At 38.4% G+C, this 11,529-nt stretch overlaps 2 protein-coding genes across 5 annotated transcripts in view; one reads left to right on the top strand and one right to left on the bottom strand.

Annotated features, from left to right (window-relative positions):
* The first annotated feature begins 1,217 nt into the window (after positions 1-1,217).
* On the top strand, positions 1,218-7,023 carry glrx (glutaredoxin (thioltransferase)). Of its 2 annotated transcripts, none has more exons than XM_041980501.1 (3): positions 1,218-1,519; positions 4,372-4,503; positions 5,854-7,023. In XM_041980501.1, the coding sequence occupies exons 1-2, from the start codon at positions 1,313-1,315 to the stop codon at positions 4,483-4,485; spliced, it is 321 nt and encodes a 106-aa protein (XP_041836435.1). In that variant the 5' UTR covers positions 1,218-1,312; the 3' UTR covers positions 4,486-4,503; positions 5,854-7,023. The 2 variants fall into 2 exon arrangements, with proteins under 2 accessions (XP_041836435.1, XP_041836434.1); XM_041980500.1 differs by having other exon boundaries at positions 1,220-1,519; positions 6,551-7,023.
* The window catches only part of rhobtb3 (Rho related BTB domain containing 3), a 35,881-nt gene continuing 30,744 nt past the window's right edge, over positions 6,393-11,529 (bottom strand). For 2 of the 3 annotated variants that reach the window (XM_041980490.1, XM_041980491.1), the window contains exons 11-12: positions 11,278-11,444; positions 10,425-10,999 (exon numbers count right to left, since the gene is read on the bottom strand). In XM_041980490.1, coding sequence (XP_041836424.1) covers positions 10,898-10,999; positions 11,278-11,444 — 269 coding nt within the window. In that variant the 3' untranslated portion in view covers positions 10,425-10,897. Of the gene's footprint in view, positions 6,691-10,424; positions 11,000-11,277; positions 11,445-11,529 lie in introns of those variants that run through there. The other variant, XM_041980492.1, reaches the window with a different exon arrangement.

The raw sequence follows: 11,529 nt of genomic DNA, 5'->3' as shown, positions 1-11,529 counted from the left end.
CAAACATGTTTACAGACTTGTAATAGAATGCATTTGATACAACTCATCCATTTCTATGAAGATCAGACAGGCGTGACGCCTTTAAGTGACAGTAGAGTGGTAACTGCATCACTTCTGTCAAAATATTCAATTTTTACTTTTAGATAGAAAAAATTTGATATATGAAATATCTTACTGGTGTGGAGGTTGGAGGTTCGATTTGTGGCTCAGTCACATATTAAATGTCCTTGCCTTGGACAAACCGCACCCTGCTAAATCCCCAAGGGTGGGTCAAGATGGGGGACCTGTGGGTTATCGTGTCACCCCTAAATCTGACCAGCCCGTCAAGTACTACCCCAAGAACAGACTATTAAAGTCTAACAAAGAATTTGTGTAAACTGACCTTTATCTGGAAAAACCTCTAATGCCCAAGTAGAAGTGAACGCAGCATGTGATGATTTTTTTTATTATTATTTATTTATTTTTATGTTCTATATGATGTTCTATGTGTTCTTGGTCATAATGCAGCATTAATACAACACCATGTTGCTGGCTGAATATGTGGGTGATTAGACTGGTCCAAACTAAACATTTTATGAGGAGGATGTAAAAGTTATAAAACCACCAGATGTTAGGACTTTTTGTGCAGCAGTAATTAAAGCCACCCAACACAGGATCACCCATCTGTTCTTGTGTGGATGGTAGACAGTGGAAACTACTACTACTACTACTACTACTACTTCCTGTTATTACTGTTATCATTATTTGTGGAAGTAAAGACGATGATAGTGATAATAATTATTATTTCACTTTTGGGCTATTAGATTATGTTTTGGTAGAAGTAGTAGTTATTTTTATTAATTAAGTAATCATGTATATAAATATTTCAAATATACCATATGGACCCCATGGATGAGAAGAATGCAGACAAAACACACTGATCCCACCACTTAACTCCAATGTTTTGTTCTTTTTTCTTCGTTCCCAGGTCCTGTAATGACGTACATTATCAAAACAGGATGATTTTTATGTATTTAACTAGAGAAAGTTCAATATTTAAAAAAAATAATAAAAATAACACTTATGTATGTTGGAATCTTCTGAATAAATTGCGCAAAAAAAAGGAAAGAGCCCAACAAGGGGTTGCCCCCATAGATATAGTGTATATAATAAAGGTTTTTATTTCTGTGAACTCATCAGCGCTGCGTCTTTAAGATGTTTGACACGTGTCGACGTCACACTTGAACTAACCAAACGCTGACGGGGACCATCGTTCATCCCGTTATACCAGTTATTTGGAACATCTGTCTTTTGCTTGTCGAAGTTGGTTAAAATGGCGCAGCAGTTTGTGAAGGCTCAGATCAAAGGCGACAAGGTGGTGGTGTTTCTCAAGCCCACGTGCTCGTACTGTGTCCTCGCTAAAGATGTTTTGTCCAAATACAAGTTCAAGCCGGGGCATTTGGAGTGTATTGATATAAGCGGGCGCAGCGACATGGGCAGCATGCAAGACTACTTCCTGGAGATCACCGGGGCCCGCACGGTGAGATACACTCACCAAGATTTACACACATTTGGGAAGCAGTTCTTTCAAACAAGTTTGTTTTTATAATGAAATTCTAAAGGAGTGTGTATTTTAATATATTTTGCTTCACGGAAAAAAAAAATCTGGGTTTTGTGAAGCATGCTACGAGGCTAAAACAGTTTTGTTTTTTTTTTTTGTTTTTTTTTGACGGGTGGGGTTTTTTTCTTTCTTACTTTGAATGCTGCGCCAACATACTGCCAGTAAAAGTAGGTGGAGTTGCTCATCATCATCATCATCAGTGTTGTGCAAGTTCAAAGTTCAGTTCATTCCGTTTAAATCAAATACAAATCAAACTTTATTGTCATTTAGCTACATACAACAGTAGTGCAGGCAAACTGAAACCAGTTAAAACAAATTTACACAATCACCCTACACACACATCACAACTAGCGACCTATAGCAGGAAGTACATTCTGCTACTATGAATGTATTAATTCACGTTCCTTGTTCACCATTTCAGCTATGAACTAGTTCAAAGTTCACTTCATTTAATTAGTTTTAAGTTAGAACTGAAGGGGAAAGACTAAACTTAAGAAACTTGTAGCTAACCAACTAACCTGATGCTGGGAAGTCATACCCCTAAAAGCTGCAGACAGTGTGATCTGGGTCGTTTGGGGCTGTTTGCAGGGGGTCTTGTCCTCTCCTAATGGCTTTTATTATTATTATTATGTTATTATTGAGGACTTGCAGATATCCTCTCAAACTTAATGGATTCTTTAACGCCTCTAATTTTTTAAAATCAAAAATCAATGAGGCTGACGTTTTAACTTGCTTTTTAAGTGCAAACTGACATAACTTGCATAGAAAATGTAGATTTTTATCGTCAGAATCTTCTGCAGACAGTATGTAATAGTTCTACTGCTGGTCTATAAATGTCTCAATGGTTTAGGACCAGTAAGCATCATTACATTACAGTCATTTAGCTGACGCTTTTATCCAAAGCGACTTACAGTGGTTAGGCAGTAGCATTACGGGTCTTGGCGAAGGACCCAACTGGAAGGTGTTAACGTTTGTCCCCTGTGGGATTCTAACCCAGGTCTCCCACACGGGAGGCTGGTGCTCTACCAGTTGAGCTAACCAGCCACCATCAGTGACCTCTTGACTCAGTATGAACTATGAACCTACCAGACCCCTTCAGGACATCTGGATTTGGTCTCTTATCAGTTCCCAGAGACGGAACCAGACATGAAGAAGCTGCATTCAGCTTCTATGCTCCACATGTCTGGGGAAGGAAAAACTCCCAGAAAGCCTCAGATCAGCAGAAACACTCATTTTATTTAAATCCAGGTTAAAGACCCACCTGTTCTCTGCTGCATTTCAATAGCTTTTATTTAAATGTCCAAATCTGCATCTGGTTCTTTTAAGCTTGAATTTTTAAACTTGGTCATGTTTTATTGCTGTTTTTATCTAATGTTTATCTTTCTTTTTCTCTCATTTGTTTTCAATTTTAAATTATGCTTCTTATTTTCTGGTGTTTCAAAGCGCTTTGAATCACCCTGCCGGCGAATTGTGCTAAGAAATTAAGCTTGCCTCACCTTATATTCCTGTAAGTAATCATAATGACAGAAAGCATGTGATGCACACGCTGCTTCTGCAGCACCCTTTTCTCTTCACCTCCACTTTTCAGAGCAGCAGGACTTCACCAACATTACCAAGGATGTGTTGCTTGCTGTGCACAATGCATGGGGGTAATGTATGAAGTAGGTGTAGCGCAAAAAAATGTAGGTAGTGACTGTTACAGGCCCTTGCATAATCTAAACGAGTTCAGGTTCAGGTTATGTATTTGCAAATACTTTGTGTTCACAGAAAAATGAGCGTGTTCTTGCTCATCACTGCGGATCACTCATCTGCTTCATTCTACTGAACTCTGAATCATTTCCAGATTTGTAAGAGTGAAAACCGCCTCACAGAACTCTAGAATTAATTTCAACCTGTTTTTGTGAACTCTGTCCATCTTCATATAACTGAATCTCGTTCTTGAAAAAAAAAAACATTCCTAAACGTGCATAAATTAAAATAATATTGTTCTCAGACTGCTTGCACTGCAGTGTGCTTCTGTGTTAAGAAGCCATCAGTATAATTTTTGGAAAGTGCATATACCTAAAAAATTCCAGAGCAGAGAATACAGTGGAGACCTTGTGGTCTGAAACCACATCTAAAGTGTCATATCTTAATATAAATCCAGAATTGTATAAAAGTTTTACAGTACAAGAAGCTTTAGGATGTAAAGTAAGGTGGAAATATTAAGATTTGGAACTGTTAGTAGATTACTAATAAAACTGAAGCAAATCAGGGATGTCTGGAGGCAAATGAAACCAAACCTTACATCATTTCACTGTGTTTTAACAAAAAAGACAAAAAAAAAACACATATTTTGCTGATGAAAAAGTTACTGAAGCAGGAAAAAGAATGATGTAGCAGTGTGGCGAACACAGTGGAATATTCAAAGCTGCAGGTGTTTTGTTGCTCTGGAGCATGACTCCACCCTGATCAAGGAGAGATGCAGCACCCTCTGCTTTGCATGGACAGGATGAATGTCGGATTCATCCTGTAGCAGGACAAGCCCAGTCCAGATCCCACAGGGGACAAGGAAAGTAATTATTTAACTACAAAGTGCACCCCAGCTGGATCATGTGTCAAAGTGTGCATGAGTAAGATAGTACAGGTGTGTACATCCTGTCATCAAAGGCCCAACTAAACACAAGGAAATAGTTCCATTTAAATGGCTTCACCTTACAGCATTTATAAGTAAATTAAGTGAATATATCTACCAGTTTCATCTCTGTTTTCTTACACTGGTTAAAATGCAGGTCCCACGGGTGTTCATCGGTGAGAAGTGCATCGGAGGCGGCAGTGATGTGGCAGCACTGGATAAGAACGGCCAACTTCAGGGAATGCTGGAGCACATTGGGGCCCTGCAGTGACCTGCTCCAGACCTCCAGGTACAGGACGATGCACACACTCTTTACCTTCACATATATATACTTTCATGAAGTCAAACTAATAAATTTACCCTGGTGAGCTATTGTGCGGAGAAATTAACCTATATAAATCAAGTAATATAGGAATAACTGCAGCAAATAACTTAGAAAGATCACTGATATGTTAATTCTAAAACATGTCTTTATTTAAAGTCAGACGGCATGTTATCTACAATCTGTACAGATCCCACCCAGTGGAGCCTCATGGGCTTCTCCACACACTGGATTTATATGCAGCACTGAGGCACACTTTATGTCACAGTCCAGAGTTTCACCTGCGTTTTACTGATTCCATCAGTGGATTTGGATTTATCTGAGGATTTCTAATTAGGTAAACTTTAATAACAGTTGTGCACCTGCAGATTAAATACATACCAACATCTTACAGATGCCAACCATTATTACCTGCATGCTGTCAACATCTGCATTGGTTGCTTGATGGATATTATATGCACAGCTTGCTAATAAATTTCTGCTCAAATACTGCTAAAACTGGATGCAAATTACATTTAATGGGCTTTGTTGATTTTTTGTAGACTATTATTAATCCATAGAAAAAACCATTAGGTGAAAAAGTTGATACTGATTTCACTTTGTTGAAGCTTTAAATGAAGATTTTCTTACCAGTGAAACATTAGACTGTAACTTAGTGCAACCCTGTTGTCTTTGCTCCTCGTGTTTAAAAAATGTCCACACATATTACAAAAAATTATTGCAGCACCAGAAATCATAATATCATTATGATTAAAAACAATATAGCCAAAAAAGGGCAAAATAAACATTGTATATAGAGGCAGTAAGGTTTTTAGCAACACCTTCATGATGTTTCCTTTAACAGATAAACTTCTTTCCACCTCTGTATATGCTACAAACCTTTTTCAGACAGACAGATCTTTATTATGCATTATTCCAGACAAATATGGACTAATTTCTATATAGTTATTTATTTTTAACTTACTAAAAATGTTCTACAGTTCAAGATCTGCAGGTTTTAAATGAAAATGATATATAGGTTATTGTTCTGGATTTGATGCACCGAGCACTTTATTTTAATACGGGCTAAGTGTAGTTAAATTTGAGGATTTAATTTCAACCCATCTTTTTCTTTTTTTTTCTTTTTCAATAAAAATGAAATGGCCTCATTGGACTCGGACTACAATCAAAATATATTCCATCTGGAAAGAGATTAAAATCCATTTGTCTCTAAGACACTCACCGATATTGAGTTATGGATGTGAAGGAATCTAATAAAAGAATTGTAATTAAATTGGTCCTGCTCATAAGCCAAAACGATTTTCTGTTATTTTACAGATGGGATTCAGTATGCCGGCGATACCAGCGATGTTAGCGGCAACTGACTACGCCACTGAAATGCTGATTTAGCCACAGACACGTCAAAAAGAGTCTTTTCAGCTGTAGAAATGCTGGATGTGCACATGTTCACAATCTTTAAATTCAACAGGATACAGATGCATCATGAGCCATCATGAGTTTAATGTGTGATGCAGCCGTCATACGGTACTTTCTCCCTGCTTATTCAACCTGAAGTTTCATTACTTCATTAATGTGGTTTCGAACAATCTGCACATGAGGCCGGTTTGTTTCCCCAACAAACATCTGGATATCTCATGGATTATTTATACTCATAATGGAGCCAGCTTGTGTCACTGTTCATCCCCAGTAACAGCCAGTAGAAAATTAATCTATCACAGAGCCTCATGCCAGAGGCCAGGCGGTCATTTTAAAACCATGTTGGGTTTTAAGGATGGATCATTTTGTATTGCCCATGATGAAATAGTCCTTATGCAAAGAGTCCTTATTGCAGTTGCTCATCTGCTTGACTTTTTTTGATTTGTCTTTGAATTATGTCTTTTCCTTCTGCAACAATATCCCTCAGAGTGAAGCCTAAATCCAGCAGGATTCTCCTCATATTAACCACCATCCTCTCATCCTCTTTTTACTTATTTTCTCTTTGGATTTCCTCCTCTGTCCCACCCCCTTTCCACAGGGTTTTGGCGTCCAGATGTGGTCACATGATTATGCAGCGGGACTTGCGTAGTTTGCGCCGTCGCTGCTGGTACTCACTAAGCTCCTGCAGGTAGCCTCTGGACGGCCAGCGTAGCCTCTCCACCTGCTCACGCTCCTCCTCTGGAACACACAAACACAAAACTCTAATCTACTGCACACCCAACATCACGCTATGCTAATAAAAACAGTTACAGTGAGATTTACTGTACTGGCACATACTCACACATACATAAACATTAGTAACTGCCTGGCTTGCTGCTATCAAACATGAGCAAAGAGGATTAAATATCTAAGAATTTGTTTCCACAAACAAGCGGATGAAGATCGGTTGTTTGCTGTTTCCTTCCTCTGATCTTTGCTTTGCTAATGCCCTTCAGTACCCGTCCAACAGTCTTCAATAAGTCTTGTGTATTTCTGTGTTGCTAATGATGACAATAAAATGTGCTTCTGCTACACAGTGTTGTTGTTAATCTTTGCAATTAGCCTGTCTTTTTTTTTCTTTTTTAAATGCAAAAGACAAAACCATAAACGGACATGTACTAAAGGGCTATCAAGCTGCAGTGTAAACCACAAATACTGCCATATTCTGCTGCATGGTAATATGGCCTTGGGTTTTCCACGGTGTCAAAAAGCATGTTTAATAACCTCAACTTCTCAAGAAAAAAAGTTTCTTTATATTCCAGAATAACATGAAAGAACAGAACTACCTTGAGCAGTGTTACTGGGATGTGAAATGACTTCAGACGCATCACCTTGTGGTAACTACATTACTTATAGTTAGAAAATGAAAAGCTTCAGAAGTAGGTGTTTATTTTTGATGATGAACTAAATGTCTTCTGTGTGGAAGGTCTGGTTAAATGTTCAGCCTTACTTCAGAGGATATTTTTTTTCCAACTCCGCTTTGCTGGAGAGGTTGTTTTAGCCTTTTCTCTACAGAGAATGATGGGCCAGATGTTCTGATCAGATTTCGGTTATCGGAGTGGATCAAGTCTTGAAAATGGGTTGTTCACAAGGATTCAACAAAGGATTCTGAAATTGGATTAGATTATGTAATTCAATCCTAATTGTGAGCTGGATAAATCCTTCAGTTTGTGTTGTTCAAAACTTTTGAGTAGGATCTGGATAACTTTGATCCAAGAAAACAGGGTTATCCTGATCCCAACACGCGGTAGGATTTCATGGCTGATTTTTGGAAGAAAATGTGGTAAAACCTCAAATTTGAGATAATAATAGTATCTTTTTAGTCAGCACATATGCTTATATTTATATGTTTCACTTGACTTGTTCAACCGTTGCAGTGATAAAGTAGATAAAGTAGCATAGGCTACCTGTTAGCCTTTCAGCATAGTACAGCAGAAATAAAATCATAACATGATCTTGTCCCCATGAAATAAACCCCCCAAACAAATTTTAATAACAAACACAAATAAATCTGTATTCCTGCATAATCAGAGAAGAACCTGTCAAAAATATTGTCTAACAGTTGCATCCCCTACTACACGTTCAGTCAGTCCCTCATCCTGACAGAAGGCCAGAGGTTGGCCCGGTTCCTCAACACGGGGCTCAGGTGTTCACTTCAAGGTTTAAGGAATCTTTTTTATCCCGTGAAGGTAATTTGTTGAACAGCCAGCAGTAAAACAATCAGTCACAAACACACAAACAGCAATAAATATCTTAAAGACGGGCATTGAGCCTTTTTTAAGACGTTCCCCAAAAAATCCACAATGTAGCTGTTAATGAATTTATTTTATATTTGTTGTGGCTCAGATGAGAAGTCATAAAATTATAGAAAGAAGTGAATGTTTATGATTTCTGTGTGTTGTCTCAAAATGACAAACATTCAGAGTGCCCCATACCGGCTCTTCTACCTGTTCTTTACATAGCTGGAAGCCCACGTTGTTTTAAGTTCTGGTAATCCGGATTTGGTAATCTGGTAATTTGGTAATTTGTAATTTGGTAATCTTGAAAACTGTGATTCTGGATCAGGGTGATCCAATCCAAAGCTGCTTTGAACAACCGGGATAAAAGTAAGATGGATTACGTGATCCTCCATCGTGAGAAATGGGATTCCTAAATCCGGAGCCTTTATCCAGATTAAATCTTTTGAACAACTGGCCCACCAAGTTCACATCATGACTTTGATCCATTTAGACCGGAACTACTCCATTTCAGTCCTATTAGAGCCACAATCAGCAGGTTTTCCATGTATCCCTGCTCAAACACACCCGACTCAAATTAAGGAGTCATTGTGCAGATTTTGATAGACTGTTAGACCCATTTAATTGGACTCAGGTATGTTGAAGCAGAAATGTGAAAACCTGCTGAATTGCAGCCCTCGTAGGACCGATTTGAGTAGCCCTTGAATTCTGCCTTCAGGATTGTATTTTAAGCTCAAACTGGGTGATTAACCTCTCAATACATTTCCACTCTTCTAAAGGCTGTTGCCCACTAGAAGTTAAAAACATGTTAATGAGTTTCACGATTTAAACATCTGATTTATAAAGCTCACTACTAATGAATAAAATACACAAACTGCTGAATGTATTTGGAAGTATTATTTATTTGGGTACATTGGCCAAAAAACAGGGTCAGATTTGGTGGAGATCAATGCCTGTTTGTTAATTTGCAGATTTGTCCATCTCTTTTCTTTACTGTAAGATTGGTCTGTTATTAGCCAAACAATCAAATCTAACCAGTTCAAACTGGTTGTAAGCTGAGGTAAGAGGAGAGCAATCTGTACAAGATGGCACTCTGGTCCCAGCATGCAATGCAGCAATTTTCATAATCCAAAGCTGCCCAGTTAGATTCAAGTCCAGCATCATTCTTGTGAGGTCATAGCTCTTTACATGATTTTCTAAAGAAGAAATGTTGGCAGCTTGCTTTTGATTGATGCCATACTGGAAATGCCTCATCAGCCAAACCCTATGACACTGAGAGTCATCCTGGCAGTATTTTCATTCATTACAGCTTTCTATCCACAACATCTGGCAACATCTTTTGCTCTTGTTCAGCCTTTATTCTTACAGTCACCTCTGTCTGTTAGACCGAACATCCTGAGCCTCTTCCATCCTTTTCTATACCTACTTATTCCAATGCAGGGTCACGGGTGAAGCTGGAATCTATTAGGTCACTAGTCCGCCATCAGGCTAACACAGAGAGACAAACAACCATTCACCCTCACAATCACTCCAAGGGAGAACTTAGAAATGCTCATCAAACTAAAATAAATTAATCTCGACCCCATCTAAATCTGACTGTCCATATTGCAGAGCTTAATTTTTGCCGTCTTTGTGAAGTCTCACATAGGGATGTCACGATATAGCCAAAGAAATAATCAGCATTTTGCAATTATCACAATTATTTATGCATTAATTAATTTCCCAATGCTATAAATGTGTAAAATCCCATGCACAGTCCTTTTAGGTGCTCAGGTTTTAATTAAGGCCGTCAAAATGAACATGTTAATGCAAACAGATTACTCTGTTTTTTGTTGTTTTTTTTTTTTACTCTATCGCTTTTTTTTATCTCTTTATCTTTTTATTTATCTCAGGCTTTGTGACAGCAATGAGCCGAATTCACCAAAAACCACTTTATCCTCCTCATTTATTAACATTCTGATCGTTTTCAATCCTTAAATTTGAGGATGACCACAGGATGACACATTTACAGATCAAATAACTTTGTTTCTGTTCCATGTGCAAGTTGAGCTAATCTGCCTCAATGGGTCAGACATATTATAAGGAAAATTATGATTTTGTAGGATCTTTATAATTAATTAATCATGGTGTTTAACACAGCGACTACTGTGGGGTTAAGTAATAGTCACATCCCTAGTCTCACAGTTGTCAGTTCCTCTGCCACTTTGTTTTCCTGGACACTCTCACAGCAAATAAACACAGCCAAGAGGTCTAAACTGAGGCTAACTGGGAATCAGTGGTGCACAAAGGTGTATGTTGTTTCAGTAATTGTGTTTTTAATCACTTTGGGGCCAGTATTTTTGGCTTGGTCTTGTTTTGGATTGTTCACGAGAGCAAATACTTGACAACTTAAAATTAATGCAGTTACTGAGAGGTGATGCAGTTCTGAATAATTTGGCTTGAAGTAATACTGCATGGTTGTGTTCTCACTTCTGCTGTATGCAACCATTTGCATTTTAATCCCCAACTAACTGATAGGCAACATGGCTATGCCTCATGAACTTTGCAGCCTGCTTTCTGCCATTTTATAACACCATTATATTTGTACTGTGTAATCTGTTATATTTGTATTTTTCTAAGACTGTAACTGTAAAAGTTGTCTTAAAATGAGACGTTTGTTTGAAAGGTCACTAACCTGAGAGCTCCAGGAAGTCGGGTTTATGACTGAAGATCAGGTAATTGTTGGCGATGAAATGGAGGAGCCAAACATAGAGCTGCTCTGCATTGTGGCACTGGGAATAATAGAAAGATGGGAGTTATGTGAAATAACTGTGAATCTTTATGCTCATCTAACCACCACAAGTGCTTAGAATAGGGAGGCAGATACAAGCTGCTAGAAACTTCATTGGATATTATGAAAAACAAAATACATCTTTAATGATGAGCTTGCAACATAATTTCTATCATAATTAAGCAGTTGTATATTTATCAAGTCAAGCTGCACATAAATATGTCCTCACTTGGTTTCTTTGGCCCTTTGTACACACACATGCTCAGTGGTAGCACTGACCTTTGCTCGGCGCAGCAGTCGGACCACGCTGATACCCGTCGATGCCAGCTCTCTACTGGGCATGCTCTGAAGATAAGCACACACGCACACTTCGCATAGATGCTGCAGCCGTTTCACCTGGTACATCTCAGCACAAACCAGCACAGCCATGGCCTGCAGCACACTGGCTGGACACAGAGACACACACAGCACTGTGATATACTCTAAACATTATACATGACGGCATAATGCAGAATAGATTCATGTAAGGCT

Source organism: Melanotaenia boesemani, chromosome 3 (genome assembly GCF_017639745.1).
Source record: "Melanotaenia boesemani isolate fMelBoe1 chromosome 3, fMelBoe1.pri, whole genome shotgun sequence".
In the NCBI taxonomy this organism is placed as follows: Eukaryota; Metazoa; Chordata; class Actinopteri; order Atheriniformes; family Melanotaeniidae; genus Melanotaenia; species Melanotaenia boesemani.
Note: the sequence above shows the minus strand (reverse complement) of the source record. Positions and strands in the feature narration are given on the sequence as shown.